At 45.9% G+C, this 22309-nt stretch overlaps 1 protein-coding gene across 2 annotated transcripts in view; it reads right to left on the minus strand.

Moving 5' to 3' along the window:
• The window catches only part of LOC109892947 (protein Jade-1), a 144731-nt gene that overhangs the window by 56790 nt on the left and 65632 nt on the right, over positions 1–22309 (minus strand). For both annotated transcript variants that reach the window (XM_031826889.1, XM_020485873.2), the window contains 5 exons: positions 12155–12336; positions 10122–10333; positions 9159–9326; positions 7609–7725; positions 2049–2645 (listed from right to left, as the gene is read on the minus strand). In XM_031826889.1, the coding sequence (XP_031682749.1) occupies positions 2049–2645; positions 7609–7725; positions 9159–9326; positions 10122–10333; positions 12155–12336 (1276 nt within the window). The remainder of the gene's footprint in view (positions 1–2048; positions 2646–7608; positions 7726–9158; positions 9327–10121; positions 10334–12154; positions 12337–22309) is intronic.

Consider the following 22309-nt stretch of genomic DNA (forward strand, 5'->3'; position numbering starts at 1 on the left):
TGATTTATAAGCATTTATGTGCAAGACCATGCCCACGTGAATGTTTATTTGATAATAGCGGCCATGTTGTTTAAGGTACTTGCCTGGAAAATATTGTGTTGAGAGACCTTTGTCTATGGATGCAAAGTCCACTATATATACAAAAAAGTATGTGGACACCCCTTCAAATTAGTGGATTCGGCTATTTCAGCCACACCCGCTGATGACAGGTGTATAAATCAAGCACACAGCCATGCAATCTCCATAGACAAACGTTGGCGGTACAATGGTCTTACTGAAGAGCTCAGTGACATTCAACGTGGCAACGTCATAGGACGCCATCTTTCCAACAAGTCAGGGCATCAAATATTTGTCCTGCGAAAGCTGCCCCAGTCAACTAAGTGCTGTGATGGAGAAAAGGAAACGTCTAGGAGCAACAACGGATCAGCCGCGAAGTGGTAGGCCACAGAAGTTCACAGAACGGGACTGCCGAGTGCTGAGGCTGCATATGGCAAGACGCATCATTCAACCAAGCTTCGTCAAAATCGAGCCAGTGCCGTCTGAGATATCGCTTGTGACTAACGTATGAGCGTACGGAAACAGATCCACAGTCTTCTCACCGATTTCATCGTGGGGAACAACAAACAGGGTGGTCAGGGGATAGAGAACAGGTGGAGGGGTAGCCGTCCGATTAGCAGCAGCAGGGAAGAATCCCAAATGGCATCCAATTCCCTTGATAGTGCACTACTTTTGACCAGGGCTCATACGGTCAATCAAAAGTAGTTCATGATTAAGGGAATAGGAGTTCCAATTGGGATTGCAACCCAGAAACCCAATCCTCCACTACTTCAACAATTCAGGTTAAGAGGATAGAAATGTATTTCCAATAGCCTGTTAACCCTCCCCTGACAGAGCCACCCGCACAATTCCCCTTTGGACCTGACCCTTGTCCCCGAACTTAATTATAACCACCAAAACCACTCAATTAAGACTAATGGATAAATAAAATAGTACCTTCACATGTTTTTGTTATTCTCTGTACTGTGGCGTGGGGGGACTCTAGCACATTGACAGCGTTGTGTATTGCAGCATTTGGAGAGCTGCGATAACCCGATAAGACCCGGCCCACGCATGTTCCTGCAGTGGCAGGACTCAGGAGGGAGGTCTATAGAAGGGAAATGGGATCGGCAGCAACTGCGTGTCAAACACGGACACCTCTTAATCTAAAGGCCTCGTGGCTAAGTGGCGGGCCCAAATGAAAGAGGAGCTCTGGACACATCGATCTGCCGTTTGAGGTTATTAGTGGGCCTTTACAACAGAGGGTGTGCGTGCGGTGTGTGTGTATATGTGCGTGCGTTTGTAGTGTGTCTGTGTGTGCGCGCGAGGTTGTACGTGTACGTGTATGTGCCCGTTTGTGTCTCAGGGGACCACTGAGTCTGTCTGCTCTGCTCAGCCTCCCTCTCCATCCTGGTAATTAAATCGGCCATTTGGACCTAGTTAGCTGCGTACCTCTCTCCACTCTATACAACATACTTTACTGGAGCCTTGCCTGACGTAGCCCCTGATTGTTTTCCTCGGGGAGGCTGCACGGGGCATCCTGAGAGGATAGCACAGGGCAGGCTACCCCTGGTCTCAGTCAAACTACATTATGGACAGAGTTGGTGTGAGTGTTACTGAAACATCATTCAGGTATAAAGCCTAACAGACTACAGACGTAAAGTATCTCTACGGAAAATATATTTTTATTACAAGCACCGACTTTGCTGATTGCTACTTTACTGAGGAAAAATGGACTTACTATAACAAGTGGTTGTCTCACCTAGCTATCCTAAGATGGACGCACAACTGTAAGTTGCTCTGGATAAGATTGTCTGCTAAATGACTACATTGCAAATGTAGCCCTTTCACCATCTGCCCAATGGATGACGCAGGATTGTGGAAGCCATACAGCTGGACAGACAGACAGACCAACGCACATACATGTCATTATAACAACAAACGACACACACACACACACACACTCACATTACGCACACATTGTCCCCACCTTCCCTGTGCCAGCCACTCACCCTCTCTAGGTCCTGGCGTAGGTGTGTGAACAGTTTGAGGCGTCGGTACAGCACGTCCTGCTCCTGCTGCGCCAGGTTATCGACCTCGTCTCTCTTCAACGTCACCAGAGGACGGTTGAAGTTGGACTTCCTCCTCAGCTTCCAGAACTGGTACAGAAAATCCACGTGGGCGTCCGGCAGGCCCAGGTTCTCCGCCACGTCTTTGGGGTCCACCAGGCGGTAGAACTCGTCCTCCAGCTCCTGTAGCTTCTGTTTGCGCTGGCTAGCCTTCTCCCGCTCTATCTGGTCCCGGTCTGGACGCTCTGCCGGCGGCCGCTCGCTGGTCGCTTGGTGGTGGTCCGGCGCAGTTACGGAGGCTCTGTGGTCGTTGCCGTGTCCAGCCCAGTCTGGTTTGCTGCTGGCACCAGCGCTGTTGGTGTGGTTACTGTTGCCGGCCATGGCGTTGTTACTGTTGCCAGGGGCGGTAGTGCTACTGTGCTCCAGGCAGTAGGATTTGAAGCGCACTTCATCGTTCTCTGCCAGGATGGTGCGCATCTCAAGGCCATGGTCAAAGGCGCAGGTCACATGGAAGGCCACAATGCAGGACGGCATGGAGCACTGGGGAGGGAGGGAGGGAGGTGAGGAGGAGAGGAAGCACAAGGGAGTAAAGGAAAGATAAGTTTCAATATGAGTGTCACGTCAAACACAGCTTCAGAGTTGTTAAACACGCATACAGAAGACGGGTACACAGTCCCGCAATCTGTAGGGGAAACAATAGTTCGTCTCTGACGATGTTGTCTTCACACAAACATGGTAATGACTGCTTCGCAATACTGTCACAACTCCTTCCTCTGCCACCACAAAGAGAAATATGTGTGACAGAGATAGTGTTCAGAGAAATTAGTGTTCAGCTAAATTTCCTCGGTCTGCCTCTATACTGTCTACCCCAGACAAACAGGAGCTCCTCTATCTCCTGGACTGTGGGCAACACGATCAACATAAATCTTGGTTCCTATAAGTATCAGAAGCCACAGAGAACAACAAGGAAACTCAGATCTGTCCGTGCCTCCCTACATTACAACCGCAATCTAAAAATCAAACCTCTGTTGTTGCCTTTCCTCAGGCCTATCCATTTCAGACCTCAACAAAGACTGCCTCTGGGAGAGGTCTCATGTGGGGACGAGGGGAGGATGGGTTATAGCAGTGTTTTCCATGCCATCAGAGAGCAGCAAAACAAGAGGCCCACATTCTCTAAGGGCCTGGGATGACAATGACAGGCCTGCTCAGCTCAGGGTCTACGTCCCGAACGGTACCCTATTCCCTATCTAGTGCAGTACTTTTGACCGGGACCCACACGGCTCTGGTAAAGTACTGCACTATGTAGGGGATAGGGTGCCATGCGGGACAAAGCCAAGGTGTCCCTGTGGCTGCCTGGGAACTGGCTCTCCTCTGTCGCGCCCTCCCTCCCTCCCTCTTTCCCTTTCTTTCGCTCTGTCTACAGAGGCCCAACTCACAGAAGATATCACAGCCCACTTGTCACTCTGGCCCTCTCTTGTGCCCATTCTCTCTCTTTATCCCTCCCTCTCTCTCGCTGTTCTCCAGAGGCCCAACGCACTCCCATCACTGAAGCAGAGAACCTGTGGCTCTGACTCTCCCTCTTCATCACAGTAGAGTATTCCACTTGTCTCAGTGGCTGTCTCCCTCCTGAGGGTTGAGAGCCCATACGGCTTTGTCTGCCATGATGAGGCGAGAGAGATAAGCCAGAACTGGAACCCACTATTCCTCATCTCTTTACCCTGCAGCTTGGTTATGCCCTCAATACCCAGCTCCCCACACTGACTCCCATTGTCAGTCCGCTAAACATTAAATGGAAGTAGTTATTTTCGGTCCAAATATATCACACTGTCTGGTGGATAGTGGATAAAGACACTGTACGAGCTCTGCTGCTTCACTGTACCCTTCCTGGACATATCAACGTTATGGGACCATAGCCATATCAAGCATCCCAAATGGCACCCTATTCCATATACAGTGCACTTAAAGTAGTGTTATGTAGGGGATAGGGTGCCATTTGGGACCAAGTATTTATTGATGAGCTAAAAAAAATTCTAAGGGAGGATTTTAATATAATAATCCTCCAATAAAACATCATTCATAATTTGTCAGGCAGAAATTCACTGAATACACACACGTGTGGTTAGTTAGTGTAGCCGTCTCAGCTGTTTGGTGTCCAAACGGGCCCAGCTTGCTATCTGGGGATTTGTCTTCCGTGAACCATCATAATCCATACACAAGTAATAGTCTACAATTAAAATGGCAAGATAATAACGTATGTACATGTAGCTATCTCAATTGTATCAAAAAGTTGTTTTCGTTGCTAGATATGGTTCGCTACATGGCTAGCCAGTTCGCTAGACAGTTGCATACAGGTACCGTTCTAGTTTGCTTCGTCCCGCAACGAGCCATTGTTTACATGGCTAGCTGAGCTGGCCAGTTGCATTTTGCTGTTAATTTTGATTGAGGATTATGATCATCTTTTTCATTTTGCCAGTTTGTCATTCATGGTTAACTAGCTAGCTACTGAAAATAGCCACTGCGGTGCGAACGCAAATCAATTAGCAAGCTAATCAAACCACATGTTGTGTTATAGGGACATGCTAAGTTGGCTAGCTAGATAGCCACAATGAAATGATAGCTAAATAGCTAGCTACTGGTTTTTTTGTATGTTCAACTCACTGGGTAGCTAGATGAATACCATTTACATCTAGCCAGTTGTTAATTACAAAGCTAAATCTAGCTAGTTGTCTTCATTGCCATTATTGGAATGGAAGCAGATTAAGCGTGCACAGGGCATTTTAATACAGCTGTAGCAGTCAACAGGAAATAACAAGCTGTAGGGCATTAATTAAATCATGTTTAAACCCATAAGAGTCTTTGTACTTCGAGCTTATTGTTTGGGAGTCAATGAATATTATTGCTGGTATGCAAGGTTTTAATGTCTTGTCTATTTTTGTCTGCTTTCCTCCTTTATAGCTTTAATTGTCTGGAGCCTGGTGTTGTGGCCAAGGAGCTTTCAGCTGCTGTGCACTGTTGATGTCCTTCCTCCTTGTCCTGTCAAAGGGCAGGACAGATATACAGTACATTCTGAAAGTATACAAACTCCTTGACCTTTTCCACATTACAACCTTATTCTACAAATGAAAAAATAAAATAAATCTACACACAATACCACAAAGACATAGCAAAACTGATTTTTAAACATTTTTTGCTAATTTATTCTAAATAAACTGAAATATTACATTTACATAAGTATTCAGACCCTTTACGCTGTACTTTGTTGAAGCACCTTTGGCAGCGATTACAGCCTTGGGTCTTCTTGGGTATGACGCTACAAGCTTGGCACACCTGAATTTGGGGAGTCGCTCCTATTCTTCTCTGCAGATCCTCTCAAGCTCTGTCAGGTTGGATGGGGAGCGTCGCTGCACAGCTATTTTCAGGTCTCTCCAGAGCCGTTTGATCGGGTTCAAGTCCGGGCTCTGGCTGGGCCACCCAAGGACATTCAGAGACTTGTCCCGAAGCCATTCCTGCATTGTCTTGGCTGTGTGCTTAGGGTTGTTGTCCTTTTGGAAGGTGAACCTTTGCCCCAGTCTGAGGTCCTGAGCACTCTGGAGCAGGTTTTCATCAAGGATCTCTTTGTACTTTGCTCCGTTCATCTTTCCCTCGATCCTGACTACTCTCCCAGTCTCTGCCGCTGAAAAACAACCACACAGCATGCTGCTGCTACCAACATGCTTCGCTGTAGGGATGGTGCCAGGTTTCCTCCAGACATGACGCGTGGCATTCAGGCCAAAGAATCTTGGTTTCATCAGACCAGAGAATCTTGTTTCACATGGTCCGAGTCCGTTAGGTTCCTTTTGGCAAACTCCAAGCAGGCTGTAATGTCCCTTTTACTGAGGAGTGGCTTCCGTCTGGCCAATCTACCATAAAGGCCTGATTGGTGGAGTGCTGCTGAGATGGGAGAACCTTCCAGAAGTACAATTATCTCCACAGAAGAACTCTGGAGCTCTGTCAGAGTGGCCATTGGGTTTTTGGTCACCTCCTTGACCAAGGCACTCCTCCCCCGATTGCTCAGTTTGGCCAGCTCTTGGAAGAGTCTTGGTGGATCCAAACTTCTTCCATTTAAGAATGATGGAGGCCAATGTGTTCTTTGGGGATCTTCAACGCTGCAGAAATGTTTTGGTACCCTTCCCCAGATCTGTGCTTAGACACAATCCTGTCTCGCAGCTCTACAGACATTTCCTTCGACCTCATGGCTCTGACATTCACTGTCAACTGTGGGACCTTATATAGGTAAGTGTGTGCCTTCCCAAATCATGTCCAATTAATTGAATTACCACAGGTGGTCTCCAATCAAGGAGAACATCTCAAGGATGATCAATGGAAACAGGATGCACCTGAGCTCAATTTCAAGTCTCATATCAAAGGGTCTGAATACCTTTTTATTTTTAACACATTTGCAAACCTTTCTAAAAACAGTTTTTCACTTTGTCATTATGGGGTATTGTGTGTAGATTGAGGAGGGTTTATTTTTATTTATTTAATCCATTTTAGAATAAGGCTGTAACGTAACAAAACGTGGGAAAAATCATGGGGTCTGAATACTTTCTGAATGTACAGTATGCTCTCAGGCTAGATTCGTTTGTTCATATCTTAACCTGAACCAAAGTTACTGAAATAATCTTATGATATAGGCCTAGGTCTAAATATTGTTTTTACCTTGTGGTGTTTGAAGTTTTCCTAAATTTAGGCTGCCGCCTTCGGCACTTTTCTTAGTTTTTTTTTAAAGCATTACCTCACTGCTTCAGCACATGGCCACAGTCGCATGTGTTCTATTGTGAATTCTTTAAGAGATGGGTGGGTCTAGAGCCTCAGAACGATGCTACATGGGCGTAAACAAAGAGCAGCACTGTAGCTGTTCAATGTGAAAGGTTATCTTTATTATACAAGAACAGGCAATTTAATACTGTAAATTGAGTTTGCCTAAAGGGGTGAGAACCAAAATCATTTTGGGGAATTTGGTAAAAGTTTTACTTTTCTAAAAACCAAAATTTCCCAAGGACTCATGTAGAGCAAGTGTGAAAACCACAGCAAAATGTTAGAATGCTTTTTTCTCCTAAATGAGATTGTAAATGTATCAACTTTTAAAGCAGTATTACTTCCTCATGTTTCCTCTAACTACAGTGTATGATATGCCATTTTGAAGCTCATTTACATGTTGTTTTTTTTAAACATAAGACCGAAAATAGATGGTGGGTCACGTATGTGCTGCTAATGGGACAATTAAATTAAAATAAAGAACTCCTTATCACACCTTCATGGCATCTTTAACACCCGCAGGTGCACTGAAATGCTAATATGAAAAAGGGGGCTTACTGTGTGTGTGTGTGTGTGTGTGTGTGTGTGTGTGTGTGTGTGTGTGTGTGTGTGTGTGTGTGTGTGTGTAGAAATGCATCTGTCTGGTGATATGATTGTGTGTACTGGTGCAGTAAAGTGGTGTTTTCTGGTAATGTGTGTGGCTCACCTGTATGCAGGTGCCTGTGTGTTCTCGACACAGGCTGCAGAACAGGGCCCAGCGGCTGGAGGGGATGTGGGACACCTTGGTAATGGGCTCCATCTTCTCCGGGCAGCCTATACTCACCTAGATAACACACACACACACAGTCAAAACAGATGTGTCTTACAAGACATTAATACACACAGAACAGTTTTGACAGATGCTCATCAATCACTTTGCTTCACAGACGTTAATACAGACTTTGAGATTGTAAGTAGTTCTTTCACCAAATGTCACGTTCTCTGCGAAGTCTATATTCCTAGAGCCCAGTGTCATCCCTTGAAAGACTCTTCCCTTCCGCCCAGCTTCCGACATTCATTCCCCCAAATTCATATTCCTCTCTCTGAAAATAGTATTTCTATAAAGGCCTCATCCTTCATGCCCTAATAACTGGCAGACAATCCGGACTTCCTCCATCCCCTCCTCTCCCTGATAGTCCATGAAATGCTGCGTGAATCCTCCCCCATTCTGATTGCAGCCATTGAACCAGGCCTTTCACACAGAGTGGAGGGCTATGCTCTCTCGCTCTTTGCAGGCATCACCATCTTCCTTCCCCTCCCTAGCTTTTGTCCTCTCTTGATTAGGCTATCCAAGAGTCTTCAACTCTCAAGATGGAGGACTGGGTCTCTTTCCAAGTGTCTTTCTCTCTCTGTGTGTGTGTGTGTGTGTGTGTGTGTGTGTGTGTGTGTGTGCGCGGGCACGCGCGTTACTTTTCAAAAATCGCTCCTTCCCCTTATTCCGGCTCCAATTAGTTCACATTACCAAAAGGCAATGAAAAGCTTTCATTTAAAAGTGACAACTGGAAATGAGGAAATCAAAAGCCTGAAGGAAAAGGCGGAAAATTGAAGTTGGCCTTATTTTGGAATAAGGGCGGAGGGTTGCGGAGAGAGGTATAGAACGGCGGGAGGTTCGAGCATTTGAAGACTAAGTGAGAGAGATACACCCTCAGCTGATGCCGGACCCTCTCAAAGCTGAAAGCCCCCCTGACGCCCGTGAAATTCCCATCTCCGCCACAGCTTCTTATTAACTACCCCTCCCTGCCTGTGTCTTTAGTGCAGAGAGAAAGAGAGAGAAAGAGAGAGAGCAGGACGCAAATTAATTTCCATTCAAAGACGTTGGTGGGGGGAAGTAAAACAAACAAGAACAACGATAAGAATTAGTCCAATCAATGTGACAGAATACAATTATTGCTAAAAGGGTTCAGGACACCAAAAGGCACTTCATTAACAGGGACCTAAGTGCTTCACGCCGCTTTGAGCAGCGGGCCTTAGCATAACCACATGTTTGTCTTATTGTCCCAGTAATGTTGATGCTCAAGGTGTGTGTGCTTGTCTTGTTTAGGAGTGGGAGCGTGTGCATTTGCATATATATTAATCATTAATATGATTGCATGTATTGAAGGTCTATAAATGTGTGTGTACATGTGTATAATGTGGAGGTGCGTATGAATATGTATGCGTATGTGCATGTGTGTATGTGTGTGTGTCTGTGCAGGTGTGTGTGCCCAGTGGGCTCACCTCGGGGATCCATAAGGCACAGCTGACGTGGACCCACTTGGTTCCACTGCGGGTGGGCTTCAGGGCTCCGCCTCTCTTGGGGCACAGCAGACATTTGGGTTGCACCCCCAGGGCGCAGGTTCGGCACAGCCAGTTCCCCTGTGGGACCTTCAGGATCCCATAACACGCCTGGGGAGAGACAGAGGGAAAGATGATGGCGGGAGAGGAGAGGGAAAGATGATGGCGGGAGAGGAGAGGGAAAGATGATGGCGGGAGAGGGATTGGGGAAGAGAGGGAAAGATGATGGAGAGAGAGGGATTGGGGAGGAGAGGGAAAGATGATGGAGAGAGAGGGATTGGGGAAGAGAGGGAAAGACGATGGAGAGAGAGGGATTGGGGAAGAGAGGGATTGGGAGGAGATGGAGAGGACGAGGGACTATTTTCAAACATGTCAAAACAGTGGTGAACGGAGGAGGTTGCTGTATAACTGTCAGGGGATTGTCAAACCAATTAACACCATTCCACCCAAACAAACAAAAAAACTCCAGTCTAAGAAACTAAAAACATGAAGTTGATGTTTCTATTTCTGGGACGTGTTTTTCTTGCTGTTTATAGTCGTCAAATACCCAGAATTCCATTAACAGGGAGAGTTTCTGTATGATCTGACAGTTGGAGGTAAGTCGTCAAAGAAAGAAATGAGTAGAGTATCCAGTTTCTCCCCACAACTATAAACAAACCTAAATGACCACCTTTGTGACCTTTATGTAAATCTTTCCATGATCCAAAAGAACTACAACCCCCCCCCCCCCCCCCCCCCCCCCATCCCCAATCGCATCCTGACCCCCAAAAACACCCGTAATACTGCCCAAACAGACTTAACGCTCACCAAACACGTACACCCTCTTTCAAAAGACAACTCTTAATATCCCTACAACTTCTAATTGTCCCCTCCTCTATCCCACCTCCACCCAACTCTGATCTGCACCTGATGTACGCAGATGTTGCACTTGTCACAGAAGACCATCTCGTTGCCGTCTTCTCCCTCGGGGGACCGGCACACGTCGCACACCACGTCCTCATCGTACTCGATGCCCAGACCCTCCTCCGTCTCTATGGCCTGCTGCATGTTCTCCTCACACTGGCTCTCCAGCTCCACCAGAACACGCTCCATGGTCAGCTCGTCCAGCTCCGGCAGCGCTGAGGGAGGGAGGGTCAGAGTCATACGTTTGGGAGAGAAGGAACAGAGGGTCACAGTTAGTCACATGGCTCAGGATAAGCCGTCACCTATGGGAATTCATATCGGACTCAAGTAACTGGATTGGCACGTGCTTTGTGTTTAACTCAACTGTTTGTCTTTCATTCGCAGAACATTTTGTACTATTAAACCCCGGCTATAAATTGGTCTTGTACTTCTTCGGATTCTTGCCAAATTCCAACAGCCACAGCCCGAAAGCAAACGGCCATGTGTCAGACCATGTTTTATAAGTACTGGGAAAAGGCCTCCCATGGGTTACATACTGTACAGTGCTCAGTGATTAAAGAGTTGCTTTTAAAAGCAAACCAGGAAGAAGCTGAGTTTAGTTAACCATTCACTTCGGAGGCAGTGACATTTACATCTTGTAAATAGGGAGAGGCTAGAGGAACAAACGTTTCAGTGGGAATGCGGGTGTGTAAGTACATAACTTCATGTGGGGAAAAGAGAGAGAGCGAGAGAAAGAGAAATGGAGTGAGGCATGTTGGTAAAGCGAGAGAGAGATCAAAATAAAAGATGGAGCATGCTGTATCAGCCTATCGGTGTTGCGATATGGCATTATACTGTAACCCGGCAACAAGCAAGTGCTTGTTTGGTCTAGACATTGGGGTTATGAGAAGCAGCCCATTTGAGGAAAAACTATTTAAAAAGCAGAGTAAATAAGCCCGGGCCTGAGGGATTTAAAAATGCAATTATATTTCTTATCTATGAGCACAAGATCAGATTGTAAATAAACTGGGTCTGTAATGTGGAGAGAGAGCGAGCTTCAGGGTCAGCTACAGTAGCCCCGGCCGGCCAGCCAGAGAGCGGTTGAGAGACTGGGCTCAACAGTGGGAATATCCCTCTGTGTGGACAGAGTACAGGGAGGCACACCCTTCTGACCCCCAAAACTCCTCTCTCCAACGTCACTACTCCACAATAAAAGAGCGATGTGGAGTTGTGGAGAGGAGGACTGTGTGTGTTAGGGTGAAGTGTTAAGGCATGGACACACCGGTAGCGTTGGCCAGCCGAGAGTACTTAGCACCTCTGAACAGAGTGCCGGCCCGTAATTTGCAAAACCCCGATTCTACATCGAGACACGGGAGAAAATGTCGGCAGTCAAACACTGAAACATACAGCGCCGACCGAACGGTGAAAGAATGAACCTCTCTGACCAGCACTACCAACCCTCCATGGCCACAGGCCCTGGCTTGCGTCCGAAATGGCGAACGGCAGACTGTCACTCGGTGTGATGCGTTCTCTCCTTTAAAATGTGTCTGCAGTTTATAGTTTTGAGGACGAAAGTTTTCACAATGGAGTAGAGGTACAATAGTACGGTCATACTGCAGGATGGTCATACAATAGCCGGTAAAAAGCTTATCCACAGTAGCCCAGTAAGTGTGTGAGTGAGTTGTTTTACGAGCTTTTGCATCACATTCTAGACTAAATGCTCAAACTAACAGACGCAACAAATCGATAGGCTAATAAAGTCCTGTTGATTTGAAGGTTCTCACTCCAAATAGAGCCCTATTCCCTTACATAGTGCACTACATTTAACCAGAGCCCTATTCCCTTACATAGTGCACTACATTTAACCAGAGCCCTATTCCCTTACATAGTGCACTACATTTAACCAGAACCCTATTCCCTTACATAGTGCACTACATTTAACCAGAGCCCTATTCCCTTACATAGGGCTCTGGTTAAATGTAGTGCACTATGGACCCTGCTCAAAAGTAGTGCAACTATAAAGGGTGCCGGGTTAGGACTCCGAAGAAGTCTCTCACCCAGTTCCCTGAACTCCTGGTTGACCAGCTCCAGCCAGGACACGTCCATGTCATCCAGGTCATAGCGACTGTGGGGCTCATCGGTGGTCTTCATGTCCCTCTGGCTCAGCCCCAGCACACAGCCCCGGCCTTGGCCCTGCACAGGCCAGTAGAACGGGATACGGCCCACCTCCGGTAGCATCCTGTCAACACACACAGAGAGAAAACACACCGTTTTAACTTGTACTCCATGTCTATTTCATTAACTGACTGAAACACGTACAGTGAAGGAAAAAAAAAAACGAACATTTCCTTGGACTTATGAGCCAGTCGAGGAATCGTTTGATCACGGCCCCACCAGGGTTCTGGTCAAAAGTAGTGCACTACACAGGGAACAGGGTGTCCTTTGGGACCATAGCGTGTCATCCTGACATTCCTACAGTACAGCCCTAACAGCCCTCTGTTCAATACACAGGCCCTGTGTTGTGTCGGTCTGCCCAGACATGGGGGTATGTCAGCAGCACACAGGGAGCCCTAGACCATTGGGGGGAGGGGGGGGGGGCATAGCTGGATTCATCATCTTCCCTGTCTGAGCAGCGTGTCACTCTCCTCCCTCCCCACGGCGCCTCATGCACTTCTTACTACGCCATGGGAAATGGGGTCAGGGAATGCCACTTGACCCACTGGGAGGGGAGCCCATAAGCGTAAACATTTCTGTAAGGATCTCTCGCTCTCACACAGAGTCAAATCTATGTTTTTCTCCATTGGAGTTCAATGGACGGAATTCATTGACACAACTGAACAAATGATTTACATTTGTTCTCATTGTGATCTACTTCGGGTTTGGTTTGGTTAACACGAGTTGTTGGGGACTAATATATTGTGAATCCTAATCATTAGTATGCTTGTGTGGAATGGGAACATTGCATTCTGATTTTGGGAATGGCTGTACACACTTATTACTTATCAACATTGCAAGACTGAGGTCAAATAGGTTTACTTGAATTATTTCCTGGGCCGGGCTATTTCTTCCCGCCCAGTTACCACACACATCAACGCTTGTTCCCAGACCGGTACACAACCTAGGGTTTTCCAGTCCTATCAGTGCACAAAGAAACAAAAACACACACGGATGGATACACACACTCGCACCTCCTCCGCCTGTACTCAAATCGTGACCTTTGAGTGAGTGGGAAGCGATGTGATAATGACAGATTCGGGTCTCTAATCTTAATACGGGTCATATCCTCAACATCACCATGGCTCCTGCCTCACTACGTCGGAGGGTGGGTAGCGTACAGGCTGTTTATACACAGGCACGCTGCATGTCCCATATTGATGCGTGGCATCATATTCCTCGCGGTGCGCAGTCAAAAGTGGTGCACAGTATAGGGAATAGGTTGCCATTTGGGACGCACAGACACTTTGCTCCCCACACTTCCTCCACTTCCCCGGCAGACACATCTGATGTAAAAACCATGCAAATAGTGTGAGGCCTGAGAAATCCCCCTACAGCTGCCTTACTGCTGCTAGCAGCCTGTTGCCTCCATCTCTCCGCCACCAGACACTGTGATCTCCATCTAAAAATATTTTTTTAAATATCAAATGTGAGTGGCTTACATTCGCACGCGGAGGAAGAGAATCATTCCGTACATTTTCATACAGAGTTGTTGTGCCTTATTACGTTGGTTATCTTTTCATTAGATAACCCCCTTCTACTGTCCGTTGCACCCCCCCCCCCCCCAGCTTCAATAACTGTAATTAAATCCCCAGGCAAGATAAGCTAGCCTAAAAGGTGTTCAGAGTTACAGGAAGTGTGGATTGTCTGAAGTGGTGATCAGAGAGATTCACATCGTGCAGTTTGCAGAGACGCAGACAGAAGGTGGCTAACCTAATGCTCCATCATTTCCAGCGTAATGCATCTACAGTGGGGCAAAAAAGTATTTAGTCAGCCAACAATTATGCAAGTTCCCCCACTTAAAAAGATGAGGCCTGAAATGTTCATCATAGGTACACTTCAACTATGACAGACAAAATGAGAAGGGAAAAAAATCCTGAAAATCGCATTGTAGGATTCTTAATGAATTTATTTGCTAATTATGGTGGAAAATAAGTATTTGGTCAATAACAAAAGTTTCTCAATACTTTGTTATATACCCTTTGTTGGCAATGACAGAGGTCAAATGTTTTCTTTAAGTCTTCACAAGGTTCACACACTGTTGCTGATATTTTGGCCCATTCCTCCATGCAGATCTCCTCTAGAGCAGTGATGTTTTGGGGCTGTTGTTGGGCAACACGGACGTTCAACTCCCTCCAAAGATTTTCTATGGGGTTGAGATCTGGAGACTGGCTAGGCCACTCCAGGACCTTGAAATGCTTCTTACGAAGCCACTCCTCCGTTGCCCGGGCGGTGTGTTTGGGATCATTGTCATGCTGAAAGACCCAGCCACGTTTCATCTTCAATGCCCTTGCTGATGGAAGGAGGTTTTCCCTCAAAATGTCAGGATACATGGCCCCATTCATTCTTTCCTTTACACGGATCAGTCGTCCTGGTCCCTTTGAAGAAAAACAGCCCCAAAGCATGATGTTTCCACCCCCATGCTTCACATGGGTATGATGTAGGTATGGTATTCTTTGGATGCAACTCAGCATTCTTTGTCCTCCAAACACAACGAGTTGAGTTTTTACCAAAAAGTTATATTTTGGTTTCATCTGACCATATGACCTTCTCCCAATTTTCTTCTGGATCATCCAAATGCTCTCTAGCAAACTTCAGACGGGCCTGGACATGTACTGTCTTAAGCAGGAAGACACGTCTGGCACTGCAGGATTTGAGTCCCTGGCGGCGTAGTGTGTTACTGATGGTAGGCTTTGTTACTTTGGTCCCAGCTCTCTGCAGTTCATTCACTAGGTACCCCCGTGTGGTTCTGGGATTTTTGTTCACCGTTCTTGTGATCATTTTGACCCCACGGGGTGAGATCTTGCTTGGAGCCCCAGATCGAGGGTGATTATCAGTGGTCGTGTATGTCTTCCATTTCCTAATAATTGCTCCCACAGTTGATTTCTTCACACCAAGATGCTTACCTATTGCAGATTCAGTCTTCCCAGCCTGGTGCAGGTCTACAATTTTGTTTCTGGTGTCCTTTGACAGCTCTTTGGTCTTGGCCATAGTGGAGTTTGGAGTGTGACTGCTTGAGGTTGTGGACAGGTGTCTTATACTGATAACAAGTACAAACAGGTGCCATTAATACAGGTAACGAGTGGAGGACAGAGGAGCCTCTTACAGAAGAAGTTACAGGTCTGTGAGAGCCAGAAATCTTGCTTGTTTGTAGGTGACCAAATACTTATTTTCCACCATAATTTGCAAATAAATTCATAAAAAAATCCTACAAATGTGATTTTCTGGATATCTTTTTTCCTCATTTTGTCTGTCATAGTTGAAGTGTACCTCTGATGAAAATTATAGACCTCTCTCATCTTTTTAAGTGGGAGAACTTGCACAATTGGTGGCTGACTAAATACTTTTTTGCCCCACTGTATGTACAGTGGCTGACTGTAGATATCTTGTGAAAGTGGAGGGAAACCACAGGGGCGAGGTGAGAGAACGGTGTGTTCTCTCTGGCCAGGGTCACATGTCCTGAACACAGGCTACATAAACAATGAGCGAACAAGAGGGAGGGAGGGATGGGAGAGTACATAGAAAATAGAGACAGACAGTAAGAGAGGACAAAGAGAGACAAAACAGAGAGACAGTAAGAGAGGACAGAGAGAAAACAGCGAGACAGTAAGATGACAGAGAGATTAAAACAGACAGTAAGAGAGAACAGAGCGAAAGTGCAGAGGGGGGGGGGGGGAAGAGTTGTTCTGGGCTGCCAGACTGGGTGGAGTCACAGCGATGTGGGCAGGAGGGCGAGATGACTCAGGTCAACAGAGATGATGAAACAACCAATCCAGACAGATCTAACTCTAGATATGAGGGGACAGACAGTAAAATTAGAGAGGCAAATGTGTCCTAGCTACCCATCTTCAGTTAACTGGAAATCCGTCTTCAATAAGCTGACTACGAAGGGAGCTGTAGTGACTGTTGTTATTTTGTTGTTGCGCAATCCTTACATGGTATCACTGGCAGACAAATGCATGCTGGTCTGGTGTCACGTGGTCGAGTTCAGCGCTTCCCAACAGTACACGTTTTTTTGTTTGTTGTTGTAGCCCTGAACAAACACACTTCATTCAGCTCATTGAGGGCTTGAGGATTTAGTGGGCAAGTTGAATCCGGTGCGTCTGTCCAGGGTTGCAATAGAAATGTATACCGTTGAAGGTACTCAAGGACTAGGGAAACACTGGTCTAGTTGGTAAGAGTGTGGCGCTAGCAACAACAAGGTTGTGGGTTCAACTCCCGCAGTGATTACATGTACTGAAATGTATGCCTTCACTGTAAATGGAAGTCACGTAAGGATAAAAGTGTTTGCTAAGTAGCATATATTATACATTAGTATTGCCTAAGGCTATCAGAGCTCTATCATTGCTATATTATTGACTAAATCCTAGGTTCCAAGTTACCATCACTCCTGTCTAAGGAAGGTAGGTGCCCAAGACAGAAGTGGGGAAACTAAAAATATTTGGATATTCCCTCGCTCTCCTTTGAGTCCTGGCTTCACAGCAGAGGCAGCTTTGATCCTTCTTTGCCCTGTGGAATATTTATCTGGAGCGGGGGGGGGGGGGGGGGGGCTGAATTACACAACAAAAGGGCTTCAGACTCTCAGCTCCTCCAACCAAACACCAGTACATGCTTCCCTTCACGCCACCCCAGACCCAGAGGGGATGTGGCTTTGGGTTTTATTGCACACTGACTGGCCTTGGGGGATCTGGAGTGTGTGTATCTTGCGGCTACTGTACCCTCCGTGTGAGGCTCAGAGAGAGAGCGAGCTACTGTACAAAAGAGGGGCAGTGTGTTAGGAGTGCTAGTGAGTGAAGAGTGAGGACGGGAGATAGAATCAGAGAGGGATAGTGTGGAGAGAGAAAATAGAGGGGCCGCAGCATCTCAGGCAGCAGACGCACAAAGCAGACCTTTGTGACCCCCTCTGGCCACCACCCCCACTAAGCCAATCAGGTGGCAGACGCGCCGGGCCCGGGGGCCAAACCTGCCCAGTCACGGCTGGGTCTGGCCAGGGACGAGAAAGTGGGCGAGCATGTTGCCGTGCCAGAGCAGAGAGAGCTGACTCCATCAGCCGGTCTGCAACCCACAGGAACATTTCGGGTGCTACACTGTCAGCTCTCATTTTCTCTTCCTACCCCACACAACTACGGCCTTGTTTGGAAAACTTCTGAAGTTGCAACCTTCCTTGAGATGATCACTGATGTAGAAAGGATTGGATAGGTTTTCACACAGCATAGCTTCCACAACTCTTAACCAATGTCATAACAGATGAGCGATTTCTAAAAGGAAGGAATGGTATATTCTAAAACGTGTTTGGACAGGGCCTTGGTTCAAACTTCAGGGAGATAGAACTTTCCCCAAACCAGTGATAGAGGGTTTGATATTTATAATGTACAGTACCAGTCAAAAGTTTGGACACACCTACTCATTCAAGGGTTTCTCCTTATTTTTACTATTTTACTAAGAATCTCAAATATAAAATATATTTTGATTTGTTTAACACTTTTTTGGTTACTACATGATTCCATATGTGTTATTTCATCATTTTGATGTCTTCACTATTATTCTACAATGTAGAAAACACTCAAAATAAAATAAAAACCATGGAATGAGATGTGTCCAAACTGTTGACGGGTACTGTATGTGATCATCCCCTCATGGTTGTGGTTTAGTTTCGGTGTTGGGTAACCTGATCCTAGACGTCTACTTCGAGGGCAGTTCTCAGCACAGTTAGGCCAGCAACCTTCACCAGGGGTGGGATGTGGGTTGAAGACATGAGGAGAGCTAATGTCATGACCAGAAGGTTGCAAGTGTGTCGCCGCGTTTAACAGACAGTAAATGTACTTCACACCAAAGCAAGTGCAAAAGGACCACGTCCAAAACGGCACTAAGTAGGGAATAGGGTGCCATTTGGGACTCAGGACCAAAACACCACCCACTGATTTATCATCTTCCTGGATAACGTGTTTTTTCCCCCCCAACACCTCTGATGTGGATGACATTTCACAAAGGAACAGAAACACAGTGCTTTATTCAACCCGGTGGGGGCAGAGATGGACAGACAAGGCCACCAGCAGGCATGGGAACACCGGCTCATGTTTCTGTTCCGTTCTGTTTCTGTTCTGTCAGAGGAAGGGAAAACACAGTAGATCTATCTTAAGCTAGTCATTTACAGGTGCGCGTTGGTGTTTGTTAGGAAATGGAAAAAGGTGGAGACTCCCACTCACAGTTTTTCACCCTAGTGCTAGACAATGTTAAGAGACTGAACTACAACAGTACATTGAAATGTTGCAGTAAAACACTGTGGGAAATCTCTGCTTCAGTCTCATAATACACCCCCCCCCCCCATCTCAATCTTTTCATGCCTCTTTCCCAATCTTGTGCCAACTCTGCCAGGACGTATGAGGTGTTCCACTGTGCCCACCCCTGCCCCTCATCCTCAGATGACCCCATTCCCACCCCCACCAACATCCACAGAGCAGCCAACCGGAACAATCAGGCCAGGCTTCTGCGGGGCTTCCTACCCCGGAGTGACAAAGGCAGGGGCACCCATGTCTGGGACTGGCTTAGATGTCTGTGTGTGTGTGTGTGTTTCTGGTGCAAGGGTCAGCTGTTTGCAATTGCTAATAACCCATCCGCAACCACCCGACTATATGTGATGAAGTGAAAATCTGAGGCCCGCACCCGACCCCAACCTGCAAATATAGAAAATGTGTTTTCGGCTACAGCCAAAGATGGCAGACCAATTTTTTGACAGAGGGTGCCTGATTGGGGCGGCAGGGTAGCCTAGTGGTTAGAGCGTTGGACTAGTAACCGGAAGGTTGCAAGTTCAAACCACCGAGCTGACAAGGTACAAATCTGTCGTTCTGCCCCTGAACAGGCAGTTAACCCACTGTTCCTAGGCAGTCATTGAAAATAAGAATTTATTCTTAACTGACTTGCCTGGTTAAATAAAGGTAAAATAAAATAAAAAATGTAGATACGTTTCTGCTTATAATTTCAGACATTTTGGTCGGCTGTGTGTTAGTCAACATGTCTATTATTAGATACAGGTAGCTTCTTCTCTGTCATGACATGTTGCCCTAGAAGACTAAATAAACCCTTACTCAGAATAATGTAATAGATGGATAGAATGAATGCTTCAATCCAGTTGACGTCGGTGAATTCTCTCATCTTTCACGGAGGAAAGACACATGTATTGGGGAGAAAATACAATAAAGCAAAGATTCTCTGTGGAAAATGTCTAAATGACATTAGTTTGACTGGTTGTAAGTAAAGAAGTGTGAAAACGACCCAATGTGTTCTGATAAGATTTCAGTTCGGCGTCGATGCATATTTTATGTGCTTGAAATATGATCAGCTTTTATGATGAAGACAGCACCTCTACAGATGATACCTAACCGAGCATTGCATTCTCTCAAGAAGCAGACAGAAATCAATTATAATTTCTCCACTTCTGTTCCAAAGTCTACAGAATGCTTCATTCTGCAGGGGTTAAGGCTACAGCCCTATTCGTCGCACGGGACTAATACTACCAGAGAACATTGGTGATGTACAGTGGCAAGAAAAAGTATGTGAACCCTTTGGAAATACCTGGATTTCTGCATAAATTGGTCAATACATTTTTATCTGATCTTCATCTAGGTCACAACAATAGACAAAACACAGTCTGCTTAAACCAAAACGCACACAAGCAATTATATGTTTTCATGTCTTTTTTTGAACACACCGTGTAAACATTCACAGTGCATGGTGGAAAAAAATGTGGGAACCCTTGGATTTAATAACTGGTTGACCCTCCTTTGGCAGCAATAACCTCAACCAAATGCTTTCTGTTGTTGTAGATCAGACCTGCACAACAGTCAGGAGGAATTTTGGACCATTCCCCTTTACAAAACTGTTCCAGTTCAGCAATATTCTTGGGATGTCTGGTGTAAACTGCTCTTGAGGTCATGCCACAGCATCTCAACTGTGTTGAGGTCAGGACACTGACTGGGCCACTCCAGAAGGCGTATTTTCTTCTGTTCAAGCCATTCTGTTGTTGATTTACTTCTGTGTTTTGGGTTGTTGTCCTGTTGCGTCACCCAACATCTGTTGAGCTTCAATTGGCAGACAGTCTAACATTCTCCTGCAAAATATCTATCTTGATAAATGAATTCCCAAGTTTTTGTCAATGATAGCAAGCTGTCAAGGCCCTGATGCAGCCCCACATCATGATGTTCCCTCCACCATACTTTACAGTTGGGATGAGGTTTTGATGTTTGTGTGCTGTGCCTTTTTCCCCCCTCGACACAGTGTTATGTGTTCCTTCCAAACAACAACTGTACTTTCATTTGTCCACAGAATTTGCCAGTAGCGCTGTGGAAAAACCAGGTGCACTTCTGCAAACTTCAGACGCAATGGGGTTTCTTTTGGACAGCAGTGGCTTCTTCCGTGGTGTCCTCCCATGAACACCATTCTTGTTTAGTGTTTCAGGTATTGTAGACTTGTCAACAGAGATGTTCGCATGTTCCAGAGATTTCTATAAGTATTTAGCTGACGCTCTAGGATTCTTCTTAACCTCATTAAGTATTCTGCGCTGTGCTCTTGCAGTCATCTTTGCAGGACGACCACTAGGGAGAGTAGCAACAGTGCTGAACTTTCTCCATTTATAGACAATTTATCTTACTGTGGACTTTATCTTATAAATACTTTAATAACCTTTTCCAGCTTTATGCAAGGCAACAATTCTTAATCTTGGGTCTTCTGAGAACTATTTTGTTCAAGGCATGGTTCACATCAGGCAATGCTTCTTTTTTTGTGAGGGTTTTTAATAGGGCAAGGTAGCTCTAACCAACATCTCCAATCTCATCTCATTGATTCGACTCCAGGTTAGCTGACTCCAGACTCCAAGTCATTAAAGGTTCACGTACTTTTCCCAACCTACACTGTGAATGTTTAAATGATTTATTCAATATAGACAAAGAAAATACAATAATTTGTGTGTTATTAGTTTAAGCGTACTGTCTATTGTTGTGACTTGGATGAAGATCAGATCAAATTTGATGACCAATTTATGCAGAAATCCAGGTAACGCCAAAGGGTTCACATCATTTTTACCCCAGAATGTACGTTATATTTTTTTAATGATGCATTTGGCGATATTCAATTAATTTGCAGAAAGCGTATAAACGAAAGCATTCACTGTGAAAGTCGATACATGTAGGCACTTCATACATTGCCCTCTGAAAGTATTCAGACTCCTTGACCTTTTCCCCATTGTGTTACATTACAACAAATCCTCTATCTACACACAATACCCCATAATGACAAGGCAAAATGTATTAACAATTCAAAACAGAAATGCCTTATTTACATAAGTATTCAGATCCTTTGCTATGAGGCTCGAAATTGAGCTCAGTTGCGTCCCGTTTCCATTGCTCATCCTTGAGATGTTTCTACAACTTGGAGTCCACCAGTGGTAAATTCAATTGATTGAACATGGTTTGAAAAGGCACCCACCTGTCTGTCTATATAAAAGGTCCCACAGTTGACAGTGCATCCTAGAGCTGGCAGCCCAGCCAAAATTAGCAATCAGGGGAGAAGGGCCTTGGTCAGGGAGGTGACCAAGAACCCGATGGTCACTCTGACAGAGCTCGAGAGTTCCTCTGTGGAGATGGGAGAACCTTCCAGAAGGAAAATCCTCTCTGCAGCACTCCACCAATCAGGCCTTTATGGTAGGGTGGCCAGACAGAAGCCACTCCTCAGTAAAAAGCACATGAAAGCCAGCTTTGAGTTTGCCAAACGGCACCTAAAGAACTCTCAGATCATGAGAAACAAGATTCTCTGTTCTGGTGTCTCAGAATGTCCTTGAGTGGCAGGGCCAAAGCCCAGACTTGATCCCGATCTAACATCTCTGGAGAGACCTGCAAATAGCTGTACAGTGACGGTCCCCATCCAACCTGACAGAGCTTGAGAGGATCTGCAGAGAAGAACGGGAGAAACTCCCCAAATACAGGTGTGCCAAGCTAATAGTGTCA

Source organism: Oncorhynchus kisutch, linkage group LG6 (assembly GCF_002021735.2).
Source record: "Oncorhynchus kisutch isolate 150728-3 linkage group LG6, Okis_V2, whole genome shotgun sequence".
Classification (NCBI taxonomy): domain Eukaryota; kingdom Metazoa; phylum Chordata; class Actinopteri; order Salmoniformes; family Salmonidae; genus Oncorhynchus; species Oncorhynchus kisutch.